At 45.3% G+C, this 27338-nt stretch overlaps 1 protein-coding gene across 1 annotated transcript in view; it reads right to left on the minus strand.

The window, feature by feature from the left end:
* SDHB (succinate dehydrogenase complex iron sulfur subunit B) overlaps positions 1 to 15968 on the minus strand; it is a 30497-nt gene extending 14529 nt beyond the window's left edge. The window contains exons 1-3 of the mRNA XM_012763100.2: positions 15733 to 15968; positions 6223 to 6350; positions 1168 to 1253 (exon numbers count right to left, since the gene is read on the minus strand). Of these exons, the coding sequence (XP_012618554.1) occupies positions 1168 to 1253; positions 6223 to 6350; positions 15733 to 15804 (286 nt within the window). The 5' untranslated portion in view covers positions 15805 to 15968. The remainder of the gene's footprint in view (positions 1 to 1167; positions 1254 to 6222; positions 6351 to 15732) is intronic.
* Positions 15969 to 27338: the final 11370 nt, after the last annotated feature.

Below are 27338 nucleotides of genomic sequence, written 5' to 3' on the forward strand. Positions count from 1 at the left end.
CAGTTTCCTCTTCTGTACACTGAGGGTAGACAATAGCACCTCTCTACTTCACATAAAGTACAAAAACAGAGTCTGGCACATAGCCCAGCTCCATGGCCATTATGGCCAATCTGTCTTCACGGCACCTCATGTGTTTGCCAGATCTGACAATCACTTGGGTTTTCTTGAAATAAATAAATTCATATTAAGAAACCATTTATGAGGCCGGGCGCGGTGGCGTAATCCTGTAATCCTAGCTCTCTGGGAGGCCTGTAATCCTAGCACTCTGGGAGGCCGAGGCAGGCGGATTGCTCAAGGTCGGGAGTTCGAAACTAGCCTGAACAAGAGCGAGACCCCGTCTCTACTATAAAAAGAAATTAATTGGCCAACTAATATATATAGAAAAAATTAGCTGGGCATGGTGGCGCACTCCTGTAGTGCCAGCTACTTGGGAGGCTGAGGCAGGAGGATTGCTTGAACCCAGGAGTTTGAGGTTGCTGTGAGCTAGGCTGATGCCATGGCACTCACTCTAGCCTGGGCAACAAAGCGAGACTCTGTCTCAAAAAAAAAAAAAAGAAAAAGAAACCATTTATGTATACCTGGCAGACCATCATTAACAAGTATATTTTTCTAATGGGTAAAATAAACACATAGCTATTCAAGTAGACAATGTTGGTTTGCACTCTGCCTCAAATCAGCTCAAGTGGCACCAGCAGCACAAGTCACCACACTGGGAGATGCTGATCAAACCAACCTTGAACACAGCATATGCACACATGTCGTGCTGGGAGCTGAAGGGAGACACACACATCTCCCCTTGCTGGACAAGTATAGTGTGCACAGTGTCAGCTAGAAACTCTCTACTGCTCCTTTAATAAATGAGCCGAGTCGCACTGACTGGCCAGTCAGCATATCTGTGAAGTCTGCGGCGGCTCGCAGGGACTACCAGATGCAGTGATCACTTGACAGAAACCTCCTGAGAGGAACTAAACTCAGAAACCAGAACTTGCACCATGGTTTGAATTTCAGACACATTTCCCCAAGAAAAGGAACTGTTAAGCACAGCAAGGTCACCCGGCAGAGAGCTGCAGCTGATCCCCACGACGTCTCCATCAGTTTTGGCCAGCCCAAGCCTCTTTTGAGAACAGAACATAAGTATCTGGGGTCCAACAGGAATGAAAGGCTCACCTTCTCTGCATGATCTTCGGAAGGTCAAGGTAGAATCAATTTCATTCTTAATCTTGATTAAAGCATCCAAAACCATAGGGCCACATCTGACAAAGAAAAAAAAACAACCCAGCTGTATTTATGTAAAGCTCAACCTCCCTACACTTTACTATAACATGATCTGAGACACCTGGATGTATCAGCTGCTCCTCTTATCCATTTGGCCTTCTCAAGTCACATTCAGAATTTTCCCCATAGTTTTAGTTTTTCACATTCTTAGAAATTTTAAGTACTGCACAGTTCTATTTTGGTGACCACATTGCACATACATTCCTCAGAAATGGAAAATAGTAGAAGTAGTAGAGAAGTATGTAGGTTAGGAAACAACTTCCATACACAGGTAGTTTTTCTAAAACTCCTTGCTAAGTTTTCCCAAATAATTTATTTCAAATTCTAGTTTTATTTTTAGGACCTAGATAATAAATATCTTTAAATGGTTATTAGTAACAAATAACACATAACCATAACAGAAAATGAAGTATAGAGCAGCAGTCCCCAACCTTTTTGGCATCAGGGTCCGGTTTTATGGAAGACAATTTTTCCATAGACTGGGGGGGGGGGGCGCGGTGGTTTGGGGATGATTCAAGCACATTAAATTTATTGTGCAGTCAAACCTCCCTGCTAATGATAATCTGTATTTGCAGTCACTCCCCAGCACTAGCATCACCGCCTCGGCTCCACCTCAGATCATCAGGCATTAGATTTTCGTAAGGAGCAGGCAACCTAGGTCCCTCACATGCGCAGTTTACAGTAGCGCTTGCACTCCTATGAGAATCTAATGCCACTGCTATGAGGTGGAGCTCAGGCCGTGATGCAAATGAAGCTTTGCTGGCTTGTAGCTGCTCACCTCCTGCTGTGCAGCCTGGTTCCTAACAGGACAAGGACTGGTACCAGTCCATGGCCCAGGGGTTGGGAACCACAAGTATAGAGAATAAAAGAAATCCAATCACCCACACTCTCCTAATCCAAATCACTGTGAGCATCCTGGGGCATGTGGGGGCCACTCAGTGCTGTGGAGCTAAGAGTGATAGCTGTGGAGCTACGGAGCTGTGGAGCTCCACTTAGTGCTGCAGAGCTAAGAGTGACAGCATCCTGGGATTGAGACCTGGAGCACAGGCCTGGCAGCCAAAAGCCTGGTTTGAGCCGTGGCCCAGCCACTTACGAGTTTATAGGCAAATGGTAATCTCTGCCTAAGTGTCTCATCCACAGAGGGCAGAGAGCAGCACCCACATCTCACAGGATTGCTGGATGTGAGTTAATACACCAGATCTTTTTTTTTTAAATCCCAATAGGCAAGCATACATGGGATCTTTAAAGCGGAGTCTGTCACATAAATGTTATTTTAACTAAGATAATTATCATGTAGAGACTGATTCTACAGAAATTACTTATTCTCTGAGCCTCAGTTTCTTTATCTGTGAACTGAAGTTAATATGAAAGGTACCTCTTTATTAATATAACTTCTCTTTTGTGATGTCTTTGTTACATTTCAGTACAAGATTATGCTGGCCTCATGAAACACACTGGCAAGTGATCATTTCTTGGTTATTTTCTGAAAGAATGTATGTAATACTGGTGTTAGCTCTTTCTTAAACATGTCTTATAGTTCACCAGTGAAGCCTGGAGTTTTCCTTGTGAAAAGGTCTGCATAATACATTCAATTTCTACAACATACACAGAGCTATCCATATTTTCTATTTCATCTTATATCAGTTATACGTTATATTTCTCAAGAAATTAGTTTATTTAGGCCGGGCATGGTGGCTCACACCTGTAATCCCTAGCACTGTGGGAGGCTGAGGTGGGAGGATCACTTGAGGTCAGGAGTTCGAGACCAGCCTGAACAAGACCAAACAAGAGGAGTTTGAGGTTGCTATGAGCTAGGCTGATACCACGGCACTCTAGCCTGGGTGACAGAGCAAGACTCTGTCTCAAAAAAAAAAAAAAAAAAAAAAAAAGGAATTAATTTATATCATCCAAACTGTTGAATTTATCACCATTAAATTATTTATAATACTCTCTTAATATCCATAGGCTCTGTACTGATATCTTTTCTGTCTTGATATTGGGATTCTATTTTCTCTCTTATTTTTGACCAGTCTTCCTAGGAGTTATCAATTTTATTGACGTTTTCAAAGAACCTTTGCCCCTAACTATTGTTCTTTATTATTTCCTGTCTTCTATTAATATTTACTTTGGATTTACATTGTTCTTTTGATACCTTCTCAAGGTGCAATCTTAGATCACTGATTTTAAAGCCTTTGGCATTTGAAGTTATAAATTTCTAAGCAGTCCCAGGTGCACCCTGCAAACCATGAAATGTCGTATTTTCATTATCATTTAGTCCAGTGTATTTTCTAATTTTGCTTGTGGTTTCTGCTTTGATGCATGGATTATTTTACTCTTTCCGTTTTCAAATTTATTCCATTGTGGTCAGAGAATACACTCTGCAAGATTTCAGTCTTCTGAAATTCATCGAGATTAGTTTACGCGCCAATATATTGGTGAATGTACCATGTGCACTTGGAAAAGAATGTGTATTCTGCCACTGTTTGGTGTGTTGCTTCAAAAATATTAATTAGGCCAAGGTGACTTTTTTTTTTTTTGAGATAGGATCTCACTCTATGGCCCTGGCTAGGGTACAGTGGCATCATCACAGCTCACTGTAATTTCAAACTCCTGGGCTCAAGCAATCTTCCTGCCTCAGCCTCCTGTGGAGCTGGGATAACAGGCACACGCCACAATATCTGGCTAATTCTTTAAATTTTTTTTTATCATTAAAAATAGTTATGAGTCTAATTCTTTCAGTTTTAGCCACATTCTCTAAGTTTTGATTTGCAATGTCTTTATTTTCTATGTATTTTATTTTTTCCCTGATTAAACAGATAGTTAGAAGACTGCTTTTTAGTTTCTAAGCAGTTAGGGTTTTTTGTTTATATTTTCAATATGTGTTCTTAATTTTATTGTATTATGGTCAGAAAATGTGTATAATTTCTATTTCTTTAAATTTTGCTAAGGATTTTGGTTGCTGAGTAAAAGAAGAAGGCTTCTATCAATTAATTCTACCTCAATAATAGCATTAATGTGTTGACAAAGTCAAAATAAGCACTGAGAGTATTAGTGGTTTTCAAACTTTTAATTTTTGGTGTCAGGGAAGCTTTTGCTCAAAACAAATAAAATATCCATTCACTTATAAATACAACAGATCAGAGAACAGTTGTGGTTTCATGGAGGGGGTGGAAGAGCAGTGGGAGGCTAGAGCCTAACTCGTTAGATTCTTTTCCCGTGGCTACCTGTGGAATTCCTTTAAAGTGGAAGCTGATGGAAGAAGATGGTTCTGAGAAATGTCATGTGAAGAAGGACTCAAACTGGTGTTGCTGGTTTTGAAGCTGGAAGAAGGGGGACCACGAGCCAAGGGATGAGGCAGCCTCTAGAAGTTCAGAATGGCCCTCGGCTTACAACCAGCAAGAAGGCATGGACCTTGGGCTTATAACTGCAAGGAAATGAATTCCACCAACAGCCCAAATAAATAGAAAAGATTTTCCCCTAGTCTCCAGAAAGGAATGCAGTCTGCTGACACCTTGATTTTAGTCTGACGAGACCTGTACCAGCCTTCTGACCTACACAACTATAACATAATCAATTTATGTTGTCTTAAGCCACTAAGTATGTGGTAAGTTGCTCCAACTAGAAATAGAAAACTAACACACAGGTCCAGATCATTTTTAATATTTTGATCACACTCCCACCTTGTCCTATCACTATTCAAGTTTCTGGCGCTTATCATTGTTACAGAATACATATGTCCAGATGTAATCAAACGTTCAGCATTTTAAAATTGGCAATATGCTAAATGACTTCAAATATTGTGCATAAAGTAAATTCTGTAAGTATTTCTAGAAATCTATCATATTTTCATTTGGGAAAGAAAAGAAATTTCACAGCTAGGTACAGTTCGGTTCATGTCTATAATCTCGGTCAGTGCTTTGGGAGGCTGACGCAGAAGGCTTGCTTGAGGCCAGGAGTTTGAGACCAGCCTGGGCAATATAGTACAATTCTATCTCTACCAAAAACAAACAAACAAAACAAAAAACAAAAACAGTAGGCATAGTAGTGAACACCTGTTGTCCCAGCTACTCAGGAAGCTGAGGTGGGATGATTGCCTAAGCCCAGGAATTCAAAGTTAAAACAATTTCTTGTCTTTCTTTCTTTTTTTCTTTTTGAGACAGAGTCTCACTCTGTTGCCCAGGCTAGAGTGCCGTGGCATCAGCCTAGCTCATAGCAACCTCAAACTCCTGGGCTCAAGCGATCCTCCTGCCTCAGCCTCCCGAGTACCTGGGACCACAGGCATGTGCCACCATGCCCGGCTAATTATATATTTAGTTGTCCAGCTAATTTCTATTTATTTTTTAGTAGAGACGGGGGTCTCACGCTTGCTCAGGCTGGTCTCGAACTCCTGAGCTCAAGCAATCCTCCTGCCTCAGCCTCCCAGAGTGCTAGGATTACAGGCATGAGCCACCGCTTTCTTTTCTTAACAAAGAGACAGGTCTTGCTCTGATACCCAGGTTGGAATACAGTGGCATGATCATAGCTCATCGTAACCTAGAACTCCTAGGCTCAAGAGATCTTCCCACCTCAGCCTCCTAAGTAGTTGGGACTATAGGCACATACCACTATGCTCAGCTGATTAAAAAAAAAATTTTTTTTTGTAGAGATGAGGTTTTGCTATGTTGGCCAGGCTGGTCTTCATCTGGCCTCAAGCAATCCTCCTGCCTTGGCCTCCTAAAGCCCTGGGATTATAGGCATGAGCCACCATGTCCAGCATGTTATATTTTTTAGTATTATTTTTATGAGTCAGGTACCTACTTCATTCTTGTTTTAAAAACAGATAACAGATTCCATAGCCATTGGATGATCTCAGATTTTTAAGCCTAGGGATGTGAAAAGTATGTCCCTGAATCACATCAAGAGCTCTCCTTCTTTTATCAAATAACTGGTTTTCACAGAGATACTCACTTATTCAGATCAATTTCATAAGTCTGCATACGAGGTTTATCGCCAGCCTTGTCTGGGTCCCATCGATAGATGGCAAATTTCTTGATCCGGGGAGCTGTGGCTGCAGCTGTCTGCGCCCCTCTGCAGGACTGAAATTTTAAAAAGTTCATAAAAAGGAAAAAACATTAAAAATGCAAAATAACTCCATTTAGCTAGCATAATACCTCCGTTTAGCTAGCATAATAAATATAATACTGGATATAAACCCACAGATTACTGATACATAATCTTCTTGGGAAAGGTACGGTCACTCCATATTAAAAGCACTTAATACATATTAAAAGCACTTATCATATGCCAGACATGGTACAAGGAGCTGGTGATACAGCACTTAATAAAACAGACAAAACCTTTATCTTCACAGAACTTTGTAGTGAACAAGAGTGAAATTAAATATTCATAATAAAGTGTAAAGAGTGATACTGATGGGAAGGTACAAGGAGCTCTGGACAAGTACAGCAGAGACTTAAACGTGTGTAAGAGGTCAGAGAAGGCCCCCTTGAGTGCTGCTTAAGCTGAGGCTTGATGATGAGGGATTGAGGGGAGGGAGGATGCGGTGGTACAGGCCTGGTGCGGGGAGCACGGCACCTGTCAAAATCTAAACACAGTCCAGTAGGAAGCAGGTGGCTTGAGGAAGGATGGGAAAGCAGCAGATGTGAGAAAGAAAAGAAAGACTTGTGAGCTGGGTTTTGATTTTATCCTAAGAGCAATAAGAAGTTAACAAAAATTCTTAATCAGAAGATTGACATAAGAAAAATGTTTTATAAAGGATATCAGTGGTTATGAAGGGAGAATTTTCAGAATAGATGTGGGGAAACTGGTTAGAAAAATACAGCAGTTTTATCAAAACAAGATGCTAGTGTTTTAAAACTAGGGCAGAAAACAAGATAAAAAGTACTTTGAACACAATATAAATAAATTTAGGGAACTAACAAAGAGTCAAGTTCTATTCTCTTTAACGATTTATCACATCTCTCTAGAATTTACAGTCTCTGCCAGTAGGTTTCACGCAGTGGGCCAAGGAATCTTGGAGCCACCTCAGGGGCTGCTGTTAAGTGGGTCAGGTTTAGTGGGTGGGCCTCCAACTTCTCTCCTTCCTCCAACCAGAACACTTAAGAACACATTTGCAAAAAAGGTGCTCTTGTTTCCCTCAAAAGTTTTACATTTAAATTGATATCTATTTTTATTTTATTTATTTATTTATTTTTGAGACAGAGTCTCACTGTGTTGCGCAGGCTAGAGTGAGTGCCGTGGTGTCAGCCTAGCTCACGGCAACCTCAAACTCCTGGGCTAAAGCTATCCTCCTGCCTCAGCCTCCTGAGTAGCTGGGACTACAGGCATGCGCCACCATGCCCGGCTAATTTTTTCTATATATATTTTTAGTTGGTCAATTGATTTCTTTCTATTTTTAGTAGAGACGGGGTCTTGCTCTTGCTCAGGCTGGTTTCGAACTCCTGACCTCGAGCAATCTGTCTGCCTTGGCCTCCCAGAGTGCTAGGATTATAGGCGTGAGCCACCATGCCTGGAAAGCCACTATTCATTATTGCTAGGCACCGTATTCAAACCTTTATATTAATTGCTCCCCTGAATCTTCATTTTAAAGATGAGAAAAATGAGGTTCAGTGATCAATGCTGGCCCACGATTACAGAGCTGGTGAGTGGAGAAGCCAGGATTAGAACCCAGGCCGGGCGCGGTGGGTCACGCCTGTAATCCCAGCACTCTGGGAGGCCAAGGCAGGCAGATTGCTCGAGGTCAGGAGTTCGAAACCAGCCTGAGCAAGAGCGAGATCCCGTCTCTACTATAAATAGAAAAAAATTAATTGGCCAACTAATATATATAGAAAAAATTAGTCGGGCTTGGTGGCGCATGCCTGTAGTCCCAGCTACTCGGGAGGCTGAGGCAGGAGGATCACTTGAGCCCAGAAGATTGAGGTTACTGTGAGCTAGGCTGATGCCATGACACTCACTCTGGCCTGGGTAACAAAGTGAGACTCTGTCTCAAAAAAAAAAACCAAAAAAACAAAAACCGGGTCTACCTGACTCTAGAACCCATGTTTCTGAACACTGTACTAGCCTATTTATTTGTGAATATTATCAGGTCTCTTATTGGTGCTGTCTTCTCCTTTTGTCCTAAACTCCCTTAGGGCACAAGCAGGTTATATTTTACATTTCCCAGTAGATCTTGTCCACATCTTTGCATATAGCAGCTCAATCCATAGTTAGAAAAGATTGGAGAAAGGGGCAAAAGCTAAGGATTAGACTAACATAAAAATGTGATTCATTTAAATGTACCTTAAAAGGCTGAACATCAAGCCATTAACATACAAAACAAAAACACCCCTCTATGTATAGCAGTTACTCATAATGCTAAATCAGCAGCTAAGCTGTCACTATCATTCTCCCTAGTTCTTGAAGCTCTTTCCTGTTTAAGAATATGAACAAAGGCAGAGATCACATATCAAGACTTTCTGAGCTTCTACTACGGGAGGGGAGAGGGGAGGATCTGGTCAGTGCAAATGGGAATTATAAATTGAACTCTCAATTTTAGATAGAAATATGAAGACTATAGTCCAGGCTTGCTAATTCTTTTATAAACTGTTAAAGAAAGCAAAAACTTCAAAGGTTAATAGACGAATTACTAAAATGTATAATGGCATTTATTACTTGCTGGTAAAAAGTGCCCCAAATTAACTGAAGCTGAATATATATCAGAGATCAGTATGAAAGAAGAAAATGAAAATGAGGATAAAAGCTGTGTTTTACTTTATCACCAAGCTGGCTGAGATAGTGAACAAAAGAAAAGCCATTTTTACAAATGAATGTTTTTCACTAGAAACCCCATTTTGTAAAATGACATGAACGTTTGGCTATCGCCACCTTCTGGTATTTTAGAGGAAGTGAAAAGAGGAAGGATTAGTTATATATTAGCTTCATTAGCTCCACCTGATTTTGCTTGGTTAATGCCCCCGCCTTTTTTTGGCACTTTAAAAATATTTAAGGTGTAATTCATAACAATAAAATTCATTAGTTATTTCACTTGACCAGCAGAAAAAAAAATCACTAGTTTTAAGTGTAGAATGTGATGAGTTTTGACAAAGCAGTTATGACAGAACATTTCCATCCAAAAGGCTTCTTTACCATCAGTCCCCTCTCCCTGTCCTGGTAACTGACCAGCTTCCCATGGCTAGAGATCTGCCTTTTATAGAATTCATATAAATGGCATCATACAGTATATAGTCTTATGTCTAGCTTCTTTCACGCAACATAATGCTTTTGACATTCATACATGTTACTGCATATAACTGCAGTTTGTTGCTTTTTGAAAAAATTAACTTCTTTATTTCAAAATAATTGTAGATTCACATGCATTTATAAGAAATAATACTTAGGCTGGGCACACTGGCTTATGCCTGTTATCCTAGCACTTTGAGAGGCTAAGGTGGGAGCATTGCTTGAGGCCAGGAGTTTGAGACCAGCCTGAGCAACATAGCTAGAACCCATCTCTACAAAATAAAAAACCTAGCAAGGCACAGTGGCATGTGCCTGTAGTCCCAGCTACCTGGGAGGCTAATGCAGGAGAATGCTTGAGCCCAGGAGTTTGAGATTACAGTGAGCTATGATGATGCCACTGCACTCTAGCCTACGTGACAGAGAAAGATCCTGTTTCTTAAAAAGAAAGAAAGAATAGCAATAGGCTGGGTATGGTGGCTCACACCTGTAATGCTAGATAGAAAAAATTAGCTGGGTGTGGTGGTGTGTGCCTGTAGTCCCTGCTACTCTGGAGGCTGAGGCTGCAGGATTGCTTGCGCCCAGGAGTTTGAGGCTGCAGTGAGCTATGATCACTCCACTGTACTGTAGCCCGGACGACAGAGTGAGACTGTCTCAAATTAAAAAAAAAACAAAAACAGGCCGGGCGTGGTGGCTCACGCCTGTAATCCTAGCACTCTGGGAGGCCGAAGTGGGCGGATTGCTCGAGGTCAGGAGTTCGAAACCAGCCTGAGCAAGAGGGAGACCCCATCTCTACTATAAATAGAAAGAAATTAATTGGCCAACTAATATATATATATATATATATACAAAAAAAAAAAATTAGCCGGGCATGGTGGCGCATGCCTGTAGTCCCAGCTACTTGGGAGGCTGAGGCAGCAGGATTGCTTGAGCCCAGGAGTTTGAGGTTGCTGTGAGCTAGGCTGACGCCACGGCACTCACTCTAGCCTGGACAACAAAGCGAGACTCTGTCTCAAAAAAACAAACAAACAAAAAAAACCTGAGATCCCACATACTCTTTACCCGGTCTCCCTAGTGGGAACATCTTGTAAAGGTGTAGCACACTATCACAACCAAAATACTGACAATGCTAGTCAGGATACAGGACATTCCCTTCCCACCACCACAGGACCCCTAACATGTGCCCTTTATGGCCATATCCACTTCCACCCTCCCTCCTCTACTCCTTAACCCTTAGCATCAGTAATCTATTCTTCTTTCTCTAATTTCGTCATTTCAAGAACACTATATTAATGTAATCATTTAGTATGTAGTCTTTTGGGATTGGCTTTTTTCATCCATCCAAGTTGCTGGGTGCATCAATAGTTCATTTCTTTTCACGGTTAAGTAGTATTCCACGGTACGACGTACCAGTTTGTTTAACCATGCAACCACTGAAGGACACTGGGGTTGTTTCCAGTTTTTAGAGACTATGAATAAAACCGCTATGGACATTTGTGGACAAGTTTCTGTGGGAACGTAAGTCTTCATTTCTCTGGATAAATGCCGAGGAGTGTAATTGCTGGGTTGTATGGTAACCACATGTTTAGTTTTTTAAGAAACTGAAACTGTTTTTTGGAGTGGGTGGCTGCTGTGCCTGAGGCAGGCAGTAGGGGAAGTGGGACAATAAGCCTTTTTTTTTTTTTTCTTTTTGAGACAGAGTCTCGCTTTGTTGTCCAGGCTAGAGCGAGTGCCCTGGCATCAGCCTAGCTCACAGCAACCTCAAACTCCTGGGCTCAAGCAATCCTGCTGTCTCAGCCTCCCGAGTAGCTGGGACTACAGGCACGCACCACCATGCCCGGCTAATTTTTTCTAGATATATTAGTTGGCCAATTAATTTGTTTCTATTTATAGTAGAGACGGGGTCTCGCTCTTGCTCAGGGTGGTTTCGAACTCCTGGGCTCAAGCAATCCACCTGCCTCGGCCTCCCAGAGTGCTAGGATTACAGGCGTGAGCCACTGAGCCTGGCCCCTCCCCCCCTTTTTTTTTTGAGACAGAGTCTTTGTTGCCTGGGCTAGAGTGCCATGGTGTCAGCCTAGCTCACAGCAACCTCCAACTCGTGGGCTTAAGCAATCCTCCTGCCTCAGCCTCCCGAGTAGCTGGGACTACAGGCATATGCCACCATGCTCAGCATATATATATATTTTTAGTTGTCCAGCTAATTTCTTTCTATATTTTTAGTAGAGACAGGGCCTCACTCTTGCTCAGGCTGGTCTCGAACTCCTAGGCTCCTCCCGCCTCGGCCTCCCACAGTGCTAAGATTACAGGCGTAAACCACCATGCCTGGCCTAATACGCTTTTTAAAAATATGACTCCTTCAAGTTTTTTACCATCTAACTTGAACTTTAAACAGAATTTTGGACTCTGGAGTTCTCAGCTGTAACTTCATAGTTCTAAAGCATGATTTAGCAGTAGTATCAGTGGGCAACACGCATTAGGCTCTATTGAGCGGGTTTCACTCCCACAAGGCCTATCAGAGATGACTATGGTTACCTGCAATGGGTGTTCCCTTCAACACCTCTTTCTAATCTGTTCATGTCTACTCTACAAAGAGACCCTATCATGCGTATCTTTCCAAAAGGGATTAGGTTTGTATTAGTACTGATTTAGGAATAATTTTAAAAGTCTTTTCATATGAATGATGTGAGATAAAATCAATTAAAGAAAAAAAAAAAAAAAGAAGCCAGGCATGGTGGTGCATGGCTATAGTCCCAGCTATTTGGGAGGCTGAGGTGAGAGGATTCCTTGAACCCAGGAGTTTGAGAACAGCCTGGGCAACATAGGGAGACCTTGTCTCAAAGAAAAAAAAAAGCAATTCAAGGATGTACCACAACTTAATCTCTTAAATCAATAAATCTCAACATGTTTTTTTCCCAAAACAACTAACTTAAATTCATTTTGAGTTAAAAATGTATTTTATATAATATCTGATGAGGTAAGGGAGAGCTTATTAGAATGAGGAGAGACGATACTAAATTTGAAATGACCAGAGAAGGTCATAGTTGTTCATTTTTAAGTCTGTATGAGTTAATCCACAGGATTATGATACCTGTGATCTACCAAAAAATTCCCTAAATAGAAAAATTTAAGAATTTGTTACATAGATTTCATCCATTGAGCCCTTAGCATGTGCCAAATTATCTCTAATCTTTATGAGAAACATTTTATTGCTTATTTCATTGTTTAAAAATGAGGACAGAGCCAGGTTTCAAACACAGGTCATTTGATTCTAAAACCCAACATTTTAGCTATCATACCAGTACCGTGTTTCCCTGAAAATAAGACCTATCCATAAAATAAGCCCCAGCAGGATTTCTAAGCATTTGCACAATATAAGCCCTACCCCAAAAATAAGACCTAGTGATGGGCGTGGCTATGCAGCGTATCTGTACTACGCATGCATTTCGTCATGGAGCAGTAAAGAAGACAAGCAGCCCTTCTCATCTGCCCCATGAGAGCTCTATTGCTTGACATGAGAGATTGGGGGCCATGGTTCTAAAGGAAATAGAGTCGCAAGAAATTCAGGATGGAATTCGGGGTTTGGAGAGTTATGATGATGTTCCAGAAGAAGACGACTTAACTATATTTGAATAAATGTAGATTGTTGTACCATACTTAAAATGCAAATACAAACAGAATAGCACAAAAAGATAATTCCTTTTCCCAAACAGATTCAAGGAACAATAGAAGTTGTTACTCTAAACCAGGGGTCCTCAAACTACGGCTCCAGGGCCACATGTGGCCCGCCAAGGACATTTATCTGGCTTGCCAGGTGTTTTTGCCACCGCTGCCTGTCCTGCTTAGCAAAGCCAACTCTTCCCTGGCCCACAGTGCGCATGTGTGGAATGTGCGCCGCACTCTCCAACGGCCCTCCAATGGTCTGAGGGCCCCCTGTTTAGAAAGTTTAAAAAGGACCCCTGCAAATCATACAATCAGACTACATAATCTTTTCCCTTTGTTACTTACATCCAGCACTTTATACCACAAATCCACCATGGAATAGGACCCTACAAAAGCATTGCTACCTTAATCTACAAGACTAATGAGTATTCAAGACAGAGAGTAGATTCTAAGAAAATTTTGCATAAGATTAACGTCACAGTTTATAACTTAAGCAAAGTAATCAACAACTGGACTGAACTGGACTGAGGAGAAGGGCGAGTTCTGGATGATGCCGATGGCTAGTTGTTGTTCCTCTAGGAAGGATTCCTTAGGGAGCAGGCTTGGAGCTGGATAGAGCAGACAGAGATTTGGGCAGGAGAGGAAGGCAGTGAAATGAAGAGAAGGAAGACAAAAATGTCTGTATGAAGATAAGCGTGAGGAAAACCGAACGTACAGGCTGTTTCTGGAATGTGTGAGTTGGCACTGATTTAAATCCAAGCTCTATCACTTACTAGCTGCGTGTTCTTCAGCAAATACTTAACCTCTCTGATTCTATTTCCTCCTCTGTAAAGGGGCAGCTTGTATTAATATCTACCTCTTAAGATAGAGAGTCAAGTGCCTAGCATAGCCCAGAAAATAATTCTGCACTTCAATACTGGCAACATTATCAGTCTTTGCATTACATTATTCTGATTTGCAGATAGGTATCCTAGCCTGCCGGCAACTGGAGCAATGAGGTGCACAACTCTAAGCGAGTGGTTATTGCCCTGAGTTCAGAGTCTAGACGAAGAAATAAGGCAACACAGTTAATATATTACAGTTAAACACTTAAAGGTAGAACTGTGGTTCAGTAGTTCAGACTATATGCATAAAAGGAATTCAGAACCTAAACCTGAATATTACCCACAAGTGAAACACTAAGTTCATTATTGGATTCTTTTGAGATGGCTTTTGTGGGTATAAATGTGCATTCCCACAAGGGGGGGGGGGCTCTTCTATTTCTGTTGCTTTCTGGAGGCCCTGCAAAGGCCTTGCCTGGATTAAGCATTGGCCTATGAAACTGGCCTTTTCTACAATTCATTCGTGGAAGAGTGGCCTAAGCTTTAGCACTCACTCTCATTGGTGGGGCTTACAACTTAACTGTTTGCTCAGCAACTATAAAAGGAACTGGTAAACAAGGTCATTATCAATCACCAATTTAACACTCAGAGGACATTGGATTGAGGCTCTGGTAGGCGGGCCTCTTTATTTTTCCTTTCCAAAAAGACTGATGCAGATAGAGTGGATGACTTGTCCAAGTTGACATTAGCATGTTGGAGAGAGTTAGGATTAGGGCATTGGCAATATGTACTGTGTTATGCAGCAAAGCAGGTACAGACAGATGTCCTTAGTAAGTGCAAAAGGGGGTTCTGGTTGCCCACCTTAAAAGGGTTGTTGAAAAGCCAACAAGAGGAAACAGATTTGAAAGGGATTTGTAGGTCCCTAGTCCCTTAAACATGCAATGGCAATTTCCCTCTCCTTACAAATGTTCCCATTTAGAATGTAGATAGAAGTGTGTAGTCTCTTGACACTAGGGGTGTGGGAAAATCTATCACTGCACATTGAATAATATAAATAAGAACAGCGCCAAGCTCTGTACCCATGCCAACTCTATGAGGTCAGTATTATCACGCGCCCTTACGGTCAGGAACACTGACAGGATATTAGTGAAACTGTGAGTGACGCTGCTTTAAGGGATCCAGTCTTTCCTGCAGCCGCGCAGTCCGGACCCCTCAGCGGGCTGGGTGCTTTCCCCCCATCTCTCCCTTTGCCTGTCCTGTCCCTAACAACTCACACGTCCTTTCCTTACATGTCCAATCCTGGTCCGGTCCCTCTTCACTGAGTCCTTAACCTTAGACCTCGAGCCCCGGAGGAGTGACATTGCTTCCCAGTTCCCATCCCTCACACCACACAGGTCTCCCTTTTCCGCAGTGGCGATAGACTGGTGGCAGAAAAAAGGCTTGGGGCGCCAAGTGTGGATTCTTGTTCAAACAGTCATTCGCTAGCCATCTGACCTTGAGCAATTCAAGTCCCTTCTTTGCACTTTTTTCCCCCTTATCCCTAAAAAATTGCCTCCGTCCTGACTGACAGGCTGCTGCGAGGCGCAGACCGATAACTGACAGGGATGCTCCAAGCCAAACCCAAGCACTGCGCAGATGGGAGGAGGTCCTCCCTCTCCCTGCAGCCATGCCCACTGCTCCCTTAGCCTCTCCGCGGTCTCCTCAGCTCTAGGTAGTCCCCGTGACTTTCCTGCCTCTTCTCTCCCCTCAGCTCCGGGCTTACCTGTAGGCAGGCTCCGCCAAGGGTTGTGGCCGGAAACCGGCGCCTCAAGGAGAGTCCGATCACCGCCGCCATCTTGGCTCCTGACGTCAGCCCCACCGCTTAACCCTGAGGTCGCCCTCCGCCGGCGCCCTGTTGAACACCGCGGACCTTCTAGCCGCTAAGGAGCCACCGAGTGGGAGGCCGCTTCCGGTTTTCTGGGCGGGAGGAGGGAACGCCGAGCAAGCCAAAGCGAGCGTGCGCAGTAGCTGTCAAGGCGGCGCATGCCCATTTGGCCTCTCGCGTTCCTAAGGTGACCTTCCCAGACAAAGGGGGAGGAGTCCCGGGGAGGGCGGCCTAAAAGGGGTGGGGCTAAACCGAAGAGGGGGCGGAACCTCCAGCCGAATCCCTGCCCCAATTTTAACCCCTTTCTTCGTTAAAATTTGTCATCTTGGCCGGGCGCGGTGGCTCACGCCTGTAATCCTAGCTCTTGGGAGGCCGAGGCGGGCGGATTGCTCAAGGTCAGGAGTTCAAAACCAGCCTGAGCAAGAGCGAGACCCCATCTCTACTATAAATAGAAAGAAATTAATTGGCCAACTGATATATATATATAAAAAATTAGCCGGGCATGGTGGCGCATGCCTGTAGTCCCAGCTACTCGGGAGGCTGAGGCAGGAGGATCGCTTGAGCCCAGGAGATTGAGGTTGCTGTGAGCGAGGCTGACACCACGGCACTCACTCTAGCCTGGACAACAAAGCGAGACTCTGTCTCAAAAAAAAAAAATAAATAAAATTTGTCGTCTTATCACTCATCTCTGACGTTTAGTGGCTCCAGTTAGACATGTCTGCCACATAAGGTGCAGTTTGCCTGAGGCTGTCCAGGTTTTAGCACCGAGAGTCCTGGGCAAATCGGGACTGTTGGTGAATGAACTGAGGTGATTTCAAAGATGACTGGCAAAGGCGTCATTCATTCGTTCACTCATGCATTCATTCAGAAATATGGATGGAGTACCTACCAGGTGGCAGGTGCCAGGCGCTGGGAGGCTGCGGGAGTGCACAGCCCGGCAGCCGCTGCGCGCAGTGAATTTGCTCTCTAATGGTGGAGATGAAATAAACGCAGCCAGCTCTGCTCTGTGAAACGAGGTTGCACAGAGAAGGCACTCGGTCCTTGGTGGCTTCCTTTGCCATTTAGCCTCAGAACCTGTTTCTACTCTGAGCCAAACATTATGCCTCGTTGTCTCACTTAATCCCCACAACAGTCCTGTGAGGGAGGCTTTTTTGTTTTGTGTTTTGTTTCCATACTCTCAGCTGTTTTCCCAGCGCCTTCCATGGACCCACTCAGAGCTTGCCTCGCTTGGGGACTTGATTACTTTGGGCAGACAGGGCCTGGGTCCTCCAAGTCACTGGATCTCTTCAGTCACCCCAGGTGTCTAAGGAGGTCGTTAACTTTGCAGGTCCCGGTTCTCCCCAGGAGTGATGTTTTTCCCTTTCTGCCTGCTTGTTTTTGACATTTCTTGGTCGTTGGTTTCCACACTCACAGCTTATTTAGATGCTACTGGGGAAATGAAGGTGGCCGGACAAATTGGTTGGATGGGCTAAGTTTCTGGGGCCCTCGGCTGTGGCCTCTTTAGAGGAGGTGTGTAGTGAGGCCTGGACCCCTGACTCTTACTTAAATCTTTCTGATGCTGTGTGACCTTGAACACGTCCCTCCTCATCTCTGGCATATAGTTTCCTTGCCTTAACCATTAGGGTGCTGGGCCAGCTGATTGAAGATTCTGTGATTCACATGGCTGCTTTGCAGGTAACTGGTGACCAGGCTGAAGTCACCTTGACTTTTCCCTGGGGTGATTCAGCACTGAAATAGGGCTCCTCCAGTCTGTCCCCAGGGGCCTCTTGGGCCACCCAAATTGGCTGATATCATGGGGAGACTGTCACTCTCCAGCTAACTCCTCCTGATTGAATTTTCTTTTGAGCTGAAGGAAGAGTGTCCTCTCCCTCCAAAGGACATATTGAGAATTGGTCCTGTTGGCTTTTTCAGGGTTCTTTATCTCAAAGGCAGATGTCACCCATAGATAAATGACTACCCTTTTACTTTGCTCAGGTCACCTTGGAAAAAGCAGTCTGAGGACAGCAGAAGTGAGACCTTGATTTATGGAGGGGCTCTTGGTGCCAATGGGCCCTCGTGCCCTGCAGTCACATCATTCCTGGGCTTCGTGAGGATTTGGGAAGCTCAAAGTTATGGAGAAATAAATTCCTGGGCGGCTGTACCTCCGCCCTGAACTTTGGGATTCCAGAAAGGCACAGCTGCAGAAGGGCTTAGATATTTTCATGGCCTGCTCCCAACATATTTTCCCAAGGTGTCCTCCTGATAAGATCCAAAGATTTTTGGTTTGTTTGTTTCCGTCTAGAGAGTGACATATTGCCTTTCACTAGACAGTCTGTTAGACACTTTGTGTTTTTACTGAGCCTCATCACTTACAAATGTGTTTACGTAAATAGTCTCATTTAGTTCTCATTTAGTCCTCATTTTGGGTTGGAAAAACTGTCCCCATTTTACAGACTCTCTCAGTCTTCGGATAGTGGGAGAGCAGAGCAGCTTGGGTGAGAACTTTGCTTTAGGCGCTCTTTCTTCTCCAAGGGCTGGAAATCATGTCCCCAATTAAATTAAAACCAAAAATCATTATGTCATCTGAACTGCCATTTGTACAATCAACTATATTCTAGTGTCTTGTACTTTAGGGCCACCTAAGTTCCCACCAAGCCAGGGAGCTAAAGAAGATTGGATTTAGGAGGAAATATCACATGATTTCCTTGACTAGGAGGTTTATGTGCCTCTGAGAAAAACCCACCTCACCCTAACTGATCCCTGTGGTGGGGCTCTGGGGCCTTCTCATCTAACATTCGGGATTGCACTTGCCTTTGACCAGTGGGCTATTCCTTTCTTTTGTCTGTCAGCTGATCTTTTCTCTTTACCCAGCTGTCTCTGGGCATCTCCATCTGGGTGTCCCAGTGGCCCTTAAAACCCAGCCTGTCCCAAATTGTACATCTCACCTGAAGAGCTTATACTTCTGCTCTTATTGGCACCACCATCTACCTGGTCCCCAAGCTAGTAACCTGGTGCCATCCTTGAGTCGTCTCCCCCTCCACATCCAGTCAACCACCAACTCCCGCCACAGCCTCCCAGGCCACCCATGGGCCCCTCCAGTCTCATCTGTCCCTGTGATACAGCCCACTCTGTTCCCTACCTTGTTCCCACCTCCATCCTTCTGCTCACGTCTGTGTCTTGGATCTGAAGTGTCCTTTCCTCCTTCCTCACGTGGCTGATTTGCAGATCCAGCTCCCACTCTCTCCTCCCTTAGGAAAGTGTGCCTTGGCCACCCACAAAAATATCCTCTGCCTGGGCCACCATGGACACAGCACTTGGCTTAACAATTACCCGTTTATATATCTGCCTCCCCAGACTGTGGGCATTTTGTGGGCTTGGCCCATTCACTCTATTTTATTATTTTCTTTCATAGAACTTATTGCTATCTGAAAATTTGTTTTTAATTCTTTATGAATATATTTATTGTTGGAACCACCCATGCCAGAGGTCAAGAACTCTGTTTGTCTGTTGTATTCCCAGAGGCTGGCACAGCGACCCTAGGAGGTGGCCAATAAATATTTAATGAATAAGTGAATTCATCTTTGTTTTCAGAGTGCTTCGCACGGGACCTGGCACGCAGTAGGTGTGCAGTGTTTGTTGGCTGGTTGAATGGAGGAATAAATAAAAACAGAGGATGAGCTGTCCCTGTTTCTCATAGAAGGTGAAAGAAGAGCTGGGGGGTGGGGTGGGTAGGTAGGAAAGGAGGAAGCCCAGTGAGCACTCAGGCAGTATCAATTCTCAGAGCCAAGACTGGGGCGAGGGAAGTGAGGCATTCACATTAGGCACTACATTTAAGAGAGACAAAAAACTTGGTAATCAAAATAAATAATATTTATTTACACAAACAGAGATGGGGTCTCATTCTTGCTCAGGCTGGTCTTGAACTCCTGGACTTAATCCTCCTGCCTCGGCCTCCCAGATTGCTAGGATTACAGGCATGAGCCACCACACTCGACCTCTGTTTCTTTTTATCCTGGTGGAGACCAGAGACTACTCTTCCTTTTACTATTTTTTTTTGTTGCTGTTGTTGGTAAAGTTTCCACTGTATCTCAGTCTCGCTAACCACTGTTTGTTTCCCTGTAGTTATTAGCATCAGAGAACTTTTAGGGTACATCAAGGGGGTTGGGTGCATTTGGGGGACCAGAGAGGAAGTAGAGAGAGAGCCTGGGTGGGCAGGAATGGAGGAGGAAGGGGAGGGAAGGTTAGTCAACCTCCTCAGCCCAGGCCTCCACCTGGCCCAGCCCTCTGACCTACAAGGGAAAAGTGGGCGACCCCCTGCCCCCCACCGCAGAGAGGCTCTGGGCTGAATCACAGCAGGTGACAAAGCCTCTTCCTGCCCCTTCAGTGGCAGAAGGAGCCACTTTTGTGGGTCAACGCGAGCAGGCCCTGCACCGCTGTGGGCTGTGAAAACACCTCCGAGTTCCCTTCAGCTCCCTGGCCAGGGCATTTTCCTTCTGGGGAGCTGTGCCACCAGGCACCGTGGGGCTCTGGGGACAAGAGGAGATAAAAGCAGTCTCCCGGAATGGGATTCAGACATGGCTGGCAAATCAGAATGCCAGCCAGCCGCCTGGCCCCCACCCCGCCCCTGCCAACTGTCGCCCTGAGAAGCGCTTCGCCCCTGTGCGGGGTCACTCGATGGCCGCTGGTACCGCGGGTCGTGTCATAATGGGAACGACAGGGCGGCTGCTGCTTGTGGCCGCCGCATCTGGAGCACCGCCGCGTCCCGGGCCCCGGGCAGGGTTTCTCTCTCTCGTAGTCACAGCAACCCCACAAGGGAGAGATTACTGTCCTTCACTGACAGCTGAGGCAACCGAACCTCAGACCGGGTCAACAGCTCGCCCCAGGTCACGCAGCACGAGGTCGGCCTTTGGGGACGCGGTGGTGGCGGCCACTCCGGGCCACCTGCAGGGGGCGCCGTCGCCCCGCACACGCGCCCAGGGCTCCCTGGCCCCACAGACCGTGCCAACCTGCCGCGGGGAGGGCTTATCTCAGCCCTCGGCCCACGCGAGCCCCACCTTATAATTAGACTTCTCAAAATATTCTCTTTGAGTGGGATGAGGACAATGATACGCTACAGGCTTCTCCGATTTCAAGAGCAGCCTCTGCGGAACTCCCGGAGCAGAAAGTCCTGCGCCGCCCCCGCTCCAGACGGGGCTGCGGCTCCCGCCGCTGAAGCCAGCTCAGCTGCCGCTGGGACTTAGCGAGCGCCCAGGCCTCCCGGGGACTGTCGTGCTGCTGGGCCCTGCACCACACACACACACACACACACACACACACACACACACACACACACACACACACACACACGTAAATCAGAGCTCGTCCACCCTGCGCACCTCTGCCTCGTTCCCGTGTACCTGCCACCTCACCAGCAAGCGCGCCAATGAGCAGTTCCTTTGGTCCTCCGGGTGTGTGTGGGTGTGTACTTTGTAAACACAGCAGCTCCCTTTCCAGCTGCATCTGGATTTTGAGCACCGGCCCTCTTGTCAGAGACAGAGCCGTGCAAATGAAATGCAGAAAGGCACAGTGGTAAATATTATTGATAACTGTAGAGGCTACCTGTCAGACGACTGCAAGCAAAACCAGCAGAGAGGTGCAGAATGTTAAAGGCAATTCCACCTTTCAGGGAGGCAGGGAGGTGCAATGGTTCAGTGTGCAGGCCTTTGGGGGCTCATATACCATGTTGTATCAGCCATTTACTCTGTGACCTTGAGCATATAACTTAACCTCTCTGTGCATTAGTTTCCTAGTGTGTAAAATGGGGGCGGGGGAGAGTCAGAGTCACCTTGCAGGGAGGAGGATTAAATGAATTAGTATCTGCGAGGAGCTATCAATCTTAAACTGGTGGTGGGAAGCCCAGCTGGGGGGAAGCAGAGAGAACTTTGCATTATTAGGGGGAATAGATTATGCTAATCAGGATGGGGAGACTTCAGCATGAATACAATGCCAAGGATTTGGGGCAGCTTTAAAAATTATTTAAAACTACTATACATGTGTAATTAAATTCTCACTATGTAATAATTTCTAGCAATATAGATAAACTTTAAATCCCCTCAGTCACACTTCCTTTCCCAGGGGTGATTGCTATTGTCAGTTTCACGGGCTTGCTTCCAGATCTTTTTCTTTGCCTGTATATACATATGTATGTTTCTACAGAAACGCATGGCTTTGCTTGCTGTTCTTTTTTTTTTTTTTTAAATACAAATGGTAATATACATGTTCTGCAACCTGCCACTTTCTCATCAAGTGCCGTGTCTTAGAGGTCTTTCCATGTTAGTGCACATAGATCTATTTCATCTTATGTGCTGCAACATTTAGGGATGTACCATAGTGTGACCATTCCTCGAGCAGTTTCTTAAAAATGTTTTTCCTATTAGCTTAATAGCAATAAAGAAATGTATATTTACTGCCAGCTTTCTAAAATACAGGCTTGATTAGCGATGGCAGCTGCCCCAAACTTTCTGAGGGTTTCCAGTGCCCAAACCCTAGTATTGTCAGGTGTGGTTCTTTGTCTCCTTGCTTGGAAGAATCGCAAGCGTGGCTGGTGCAACAGACTGATGACAGACACGAAGCACTTCCACACAAGCAGCTTTTGTTGCAAAGCTGAAGTAAATTCCAGGAAGAGAGGAGCACTTCTGTTCCTGTGAGTGGAGATGACCCTCACTTTAAAGACAGGGTCTTTTGGGCCGGGCGCGGTGGCTCACACCTGTAATCCTAGCTCTCTGGGAGGCCGAGGCGGATGGATCGTTTGAGCTCAGGATTCGAAACCAGCCTGAGCAAGAGCGAGACCCCGTCTCTACTATAAATAGAAAGAAATTAATTGGCCAACTAATATATATAGAAAAAAATTAGCCGGGCATGGTGGCGCATGCCTGTAGTCCCAGCTTCTCGGGAGGCTGAGGCAGCAGGATTGCTTCAGCCCAGGAGATTGAGGTTGCTGTGAGCTAGGCTGACGCCACGACACTCACTCTAGCCTGGGCAACAAAGTGAGACTCTGTCTCAAAATAAAAAAATAAAAAAATAAAAAATAAAGACAGGGTCTTTAGAACAAAGGTATAGTACACTCTCAAAGTCAGTAGAGTAGACTGCTCCCATAAGGAACAGCATCATCCCAGGGTTAGGGTCTGTCCTTTATGCTAATCACTAATAATATGTTAAGCTGGGGGTGGAATATTCATGTCTTTTTGGGGAAGTGGGTGGAGATTCCAGAATCAGGTACCCTCCCGTTTTCTGTCCTTGTCTGGCTGGCTCTAGGGGGTGAGAGTTTTACTATGTTAATGAGGGAAAGGTTACCTTTGGTCATAAGCTCCTAGCTTCTGTGCATGCTCCTGGTTGGGAAAAGTTCCTAACCTCAAGTTTTTGTTGTTGTGGTTTCTTTTCTCTGTTTTTATTGGTCCTAACTCTCAGCCCTTGACCACATACCCCTGTCGCCTGCCCTGCCACCTGCATGTCTAACCACCTGCCCTCCCACCTGCATACCCTCATCCCTCCCCAACAGTATTTCCAGCAGGACTGTAGTCTATATTTTAGCCACTCACGATGGTCACAATTTCCCAAACATTTTACACACTTGCACCCCCGTGTGTTCCTACTCAGCTTCCAGCCCCTCCTCCCCTCTCTGCCCAATCATTCATTCCTATATTCATTCAACAGTCACTCACCCTGGCCCAAAGGAACATCAAGGCCATCCTTGGTCTTTCTCCCCCCAGGAAAGATTTGTGTGTGTGCGTGTGCGCGTGCACATGATTCCATAGCTTTTTGTATCTCATTCATTCCTCCAGTCAACAAACATTTATGAAGTGCCTACTGCATGAGTCTGCCTCCCTGCTCTCCTGTCTCCCTGACTCAGCTGTCAGCTCCTTGAGGGATGAGATCATGTCTTACACATAGAGTTTTCTAGGGAGAACGGACATCCTGGTTTGCCAAGTGTAGTTCTGGATTCACCTGTTGTCCTGGTGGAATTATTCATAGGCCCCCTTGAGCTCTCAGATTTGTCCTGGTTTAGATGAAAAATTATAGGAACAGTCTAGTTTTACACACAGTAGATGCTTAGCAAATGTTAATAGAAAAAAAGAATGAGTAGATTGGTGAATGAATATAATTTGCCTTTCATGATTTAGAGGTGCTGTCTTATTCTGGGCTGGAGACCAGAGAGAGCACAGTCTGAGCTATGGAAAGGTCATTTCATTATGGGCTTTATTCCCTTTGAGGAGTCTGTAGAAATCCTATAATCTCCAGACATCTTGCTTGAAGAGAGAGGCGTTTTCTTGTTGATAAGATTCTAATAGGACAACTGGCATGCTAAAAAATGACTGGTGCAAAGGTAACATTTGTGAATAAAAGGATAAAAACTCACTGAACTGGGATTAGAAAGCTGTTTCCAAAATGTAGTCAATAGCAGGTATGCAAATCAGCTGGGGATGGTGGCGCATGCCTGTAGTCCCAGCGACTGGGGAGGCTGAGGCAGGAGGATCACTTGAGCCCAGGAGTTTGAGGTTGCTGTGAGCTAGGCTGACACCAGGGCACTCTAGCCTGGGGCCACAGGCTGAGACTCTTGTCTTAAAAAAAAAAAAAAAAAAAGAGCAGGAGCTCAGTGGGTGGGCTCTGAAGTCAGACCACCTGGGTGTGAGTCCTGGTTCTGCTATTATGTGTAACCTTGAGCAAGTCAGTTCCTCTCTCTGAGCCTCAGTTTCCTCATCTGTAAGATGAGGATAACAGTTTTGTTTCAAGACCAAGATGAGGTGATGACTGTAAAATATTAGGCTGAACCATACAGAATCGCCTCTATCTGAACATCTGACCTGCTCCATGACATTTCGTATGCTTCAACCTGTCGGGCATGCAGTCAGTGTTTGAGAATCGGTTGGGCTGATTTTTCTGCTTCCATTGCCTAGCTGAACAGACGTTTCATTCTTTCATTCAAAACACATTTGCCGAACTCTCTGTGCCAGGAATTGCCATGAGGAGGAAAACAAAACATATCTTTTAAAGGTTGACTGTATCTCCTCGGTAGCATGGTGGCACGTGATGGGGCCTTGGCGTGCTGGTCAGGGGCTGTTAGAGCCGTCCTGGGCTGCACCCAGGACGGGGATAAAGTGGACCTTAGCTTGTGCAGAGCGAGGGGCTGACGCAAAACCGGCTTGGGCCGAACCCGGCAGTCTGCGTAGAGGCTACCCAGAGAAGGCCTTCGCTTCTCAAAGATCAAGGCTGAAGGAGAGCCCGGCTGGCCAGAGGGAGGCAGGGTGAAGCACAGGGCAGGTTTCTCATAGCAGCCAGGCTTGAGAAAGGCTGCAGAGCTGAGCTGCTGCCTGGGCGTGTCCCCCCCGTCTGTGGTTGTCCAGCTGGGAAAGAGATCCTACACGCTGCCATTTGGTGTCACTTGCTATATTTAGTTCCCAGTAACTTTGTCATTAATCCCTTGGACCTGATGCCGCTTGGGTGAAGATCCTGCATAAATCCCTCGGGGGAGGCGGAATTCACCCCTGGCTGCTTTTTGTTTCAGGGGAGAGACCCCCCTTGCACAGGCTTTTGGCTATGCCAAGGAAGGGCTCAGATCCCACCTGGAACGGGGAAGTCGAGACAAGGAGCACCCCTGCTGCTCTCCCCTGGGACTCCCAGTGAACATCTCCCACTAAAATGCAGACTTGAGTGGAGACCACAGGAGCAGTGAGGGGAAAGAGGGCAGAGGGAGGGAGTGATGTTGTCTCTTTCCACAGGTTCCCATCTTGACAGGAGTAGGGGCGTGGGAGGGGACCTGACCAGAGGCACTCCCCTTGCAGAGAGAGGAAGGTCTGGTGACATGGGGGCAGCCATGGTTCAGGCAAGGGGATGCTCTGAAGGGGCAAAGGTCATGCATGCCAGGGCCAGCAAGGGCCAACATATATTTTGTTTCTTTTTTCGGTATTATAATAAACGTTTATTAACTATTGCATTCATTGAAGCTGGACTCTGGGGATTTAAGGAATGTACCTATTTGCACAACTGGGGCCCAGTCTGGCAGAAAGGATTCTAGAACAATGCCTTCTAATATGGTAGCCACTTGTGGCTATTGAACACTAAGAATGTTGCTAGTCTGAATAGTGATACAATGTGAATAAAATGCACATCAGATTTCAAAGACTTATGACCCCAAAAAATAAAATGTAAAATATCTTATTAAAATTTTGGTTACATGTTGAAATCATAATTTGGGTATATCAGGCTAAAGAAAATATATTATTAAAATTAATTTCACATGCTTTTTATGTTTTATCTATTTATTTAGAGACAGAGTTTTCTTCTGTCACCCAGGCTAGAGGGTGGTGGTGTGATCATAGCTCACTACAGCTTCAAACTCCTGGGCTCAAGAGATCCTCCTGCCTCAGCCTTCTGAGTAGCTGGGGCTGCAGGCATGCGCCACCATGCCCGGCTATTATTTTTTGTAGAGATGGGGTCTTGCTATGTTGCCCAGGCTGGTCTTGAACTCTTGCCCTCAAGTGGTCCTCCACCTTGGCCTCCCAAAGCACTGAGATTACAAGTGTGAGCCACCTCACTTATCACTTTTTAAATGTGGGTATTAGGGAATTTAAAATTACATATGTGGCTCATATTGTATTTCTATTGGAAAGTGCTATTCTAGAAGTTTCATGGTGACCTTCAGCAACTCCAAGGTGGGTGAGTGGCCAAGATGTGGAAACAGCACCAGAATGAGTTTGTTTAGCACACCACCAACCCTTGGGGAGTCACAGAAATAGATGGATCAGGAAACCTGTTAAAGATTGGCCTTGCTGTGGTTTGGGCCACATCAGTTGGGTATAAAAGGGAAGTGTGGTCTCAGGGGCCTGGAGGCATGGGTTAAGCCTAGGAGTAAGAGAACCAGTGATTTCCATTTTGCAGTAGCTCCTTAAGATAGTTGTACCAAGATGTCAGTGCAGAAGCCCAAGACGGGGCTGAGTAGTGAAAAGGGTCCCAGGTGTCATCCAAAGCAGTTTCTAAGCTCAGCCATGAACCAGGTGGTTCCATTTTAGGGCCTTAGGCGTTTGTTCACAGAGACCCTGTTAATCATGGCTATGTTGTATGGATTTCTGCATGATACCATAGGTCAAATCACAAATGCCTATGTGCAACAATTCCATATGGAAAGAACATGATATCACTCAGAGCAGTAGACACTGTTGGTGCCCTGCCCAGATCCTTTTCTGGTTGTGTGAGCCATTTCCCAGCTCCTGTGACTTTGTTCCTAACCACAGCTGCGATCTTCCTCAGGTGGTTGCCTGTGGGCTACTGATGCCTCCTTGCCCATTCAGAGAGCCCAAGTCCCCAGAGCCCAGGACGGACTGGTGCAGCTGTCCCAGGACTCAGCCTCCACGTGGAATAGCTCTGCGGTGCCGTTTATGCTCCGGACCTCTCCAGGGATCAGGCTGAGGCTTCACCTGAGATCACACCCTTGTCTGGCTTCTTCCCCTTTCCTGTCCTGCTCCCCCAGGCCGTATGCTGGCTTCTCCTGG

Source organism: Microcebus murinus, chromosome 2 (assembly GCF_040939455.1).
Source record: "Microcebus murinus isolate Inina chromosome 2, M.murinus_Inina_mat1.0, whole genome shotgun sequence".
NCBI classification, from domain to species: domain Eukaryota; kingdom Metazoa; phylum Chordata; class Mammalia; order Primates; family Cheirogaleidae; genus Microcebus; species Microcebus murinus.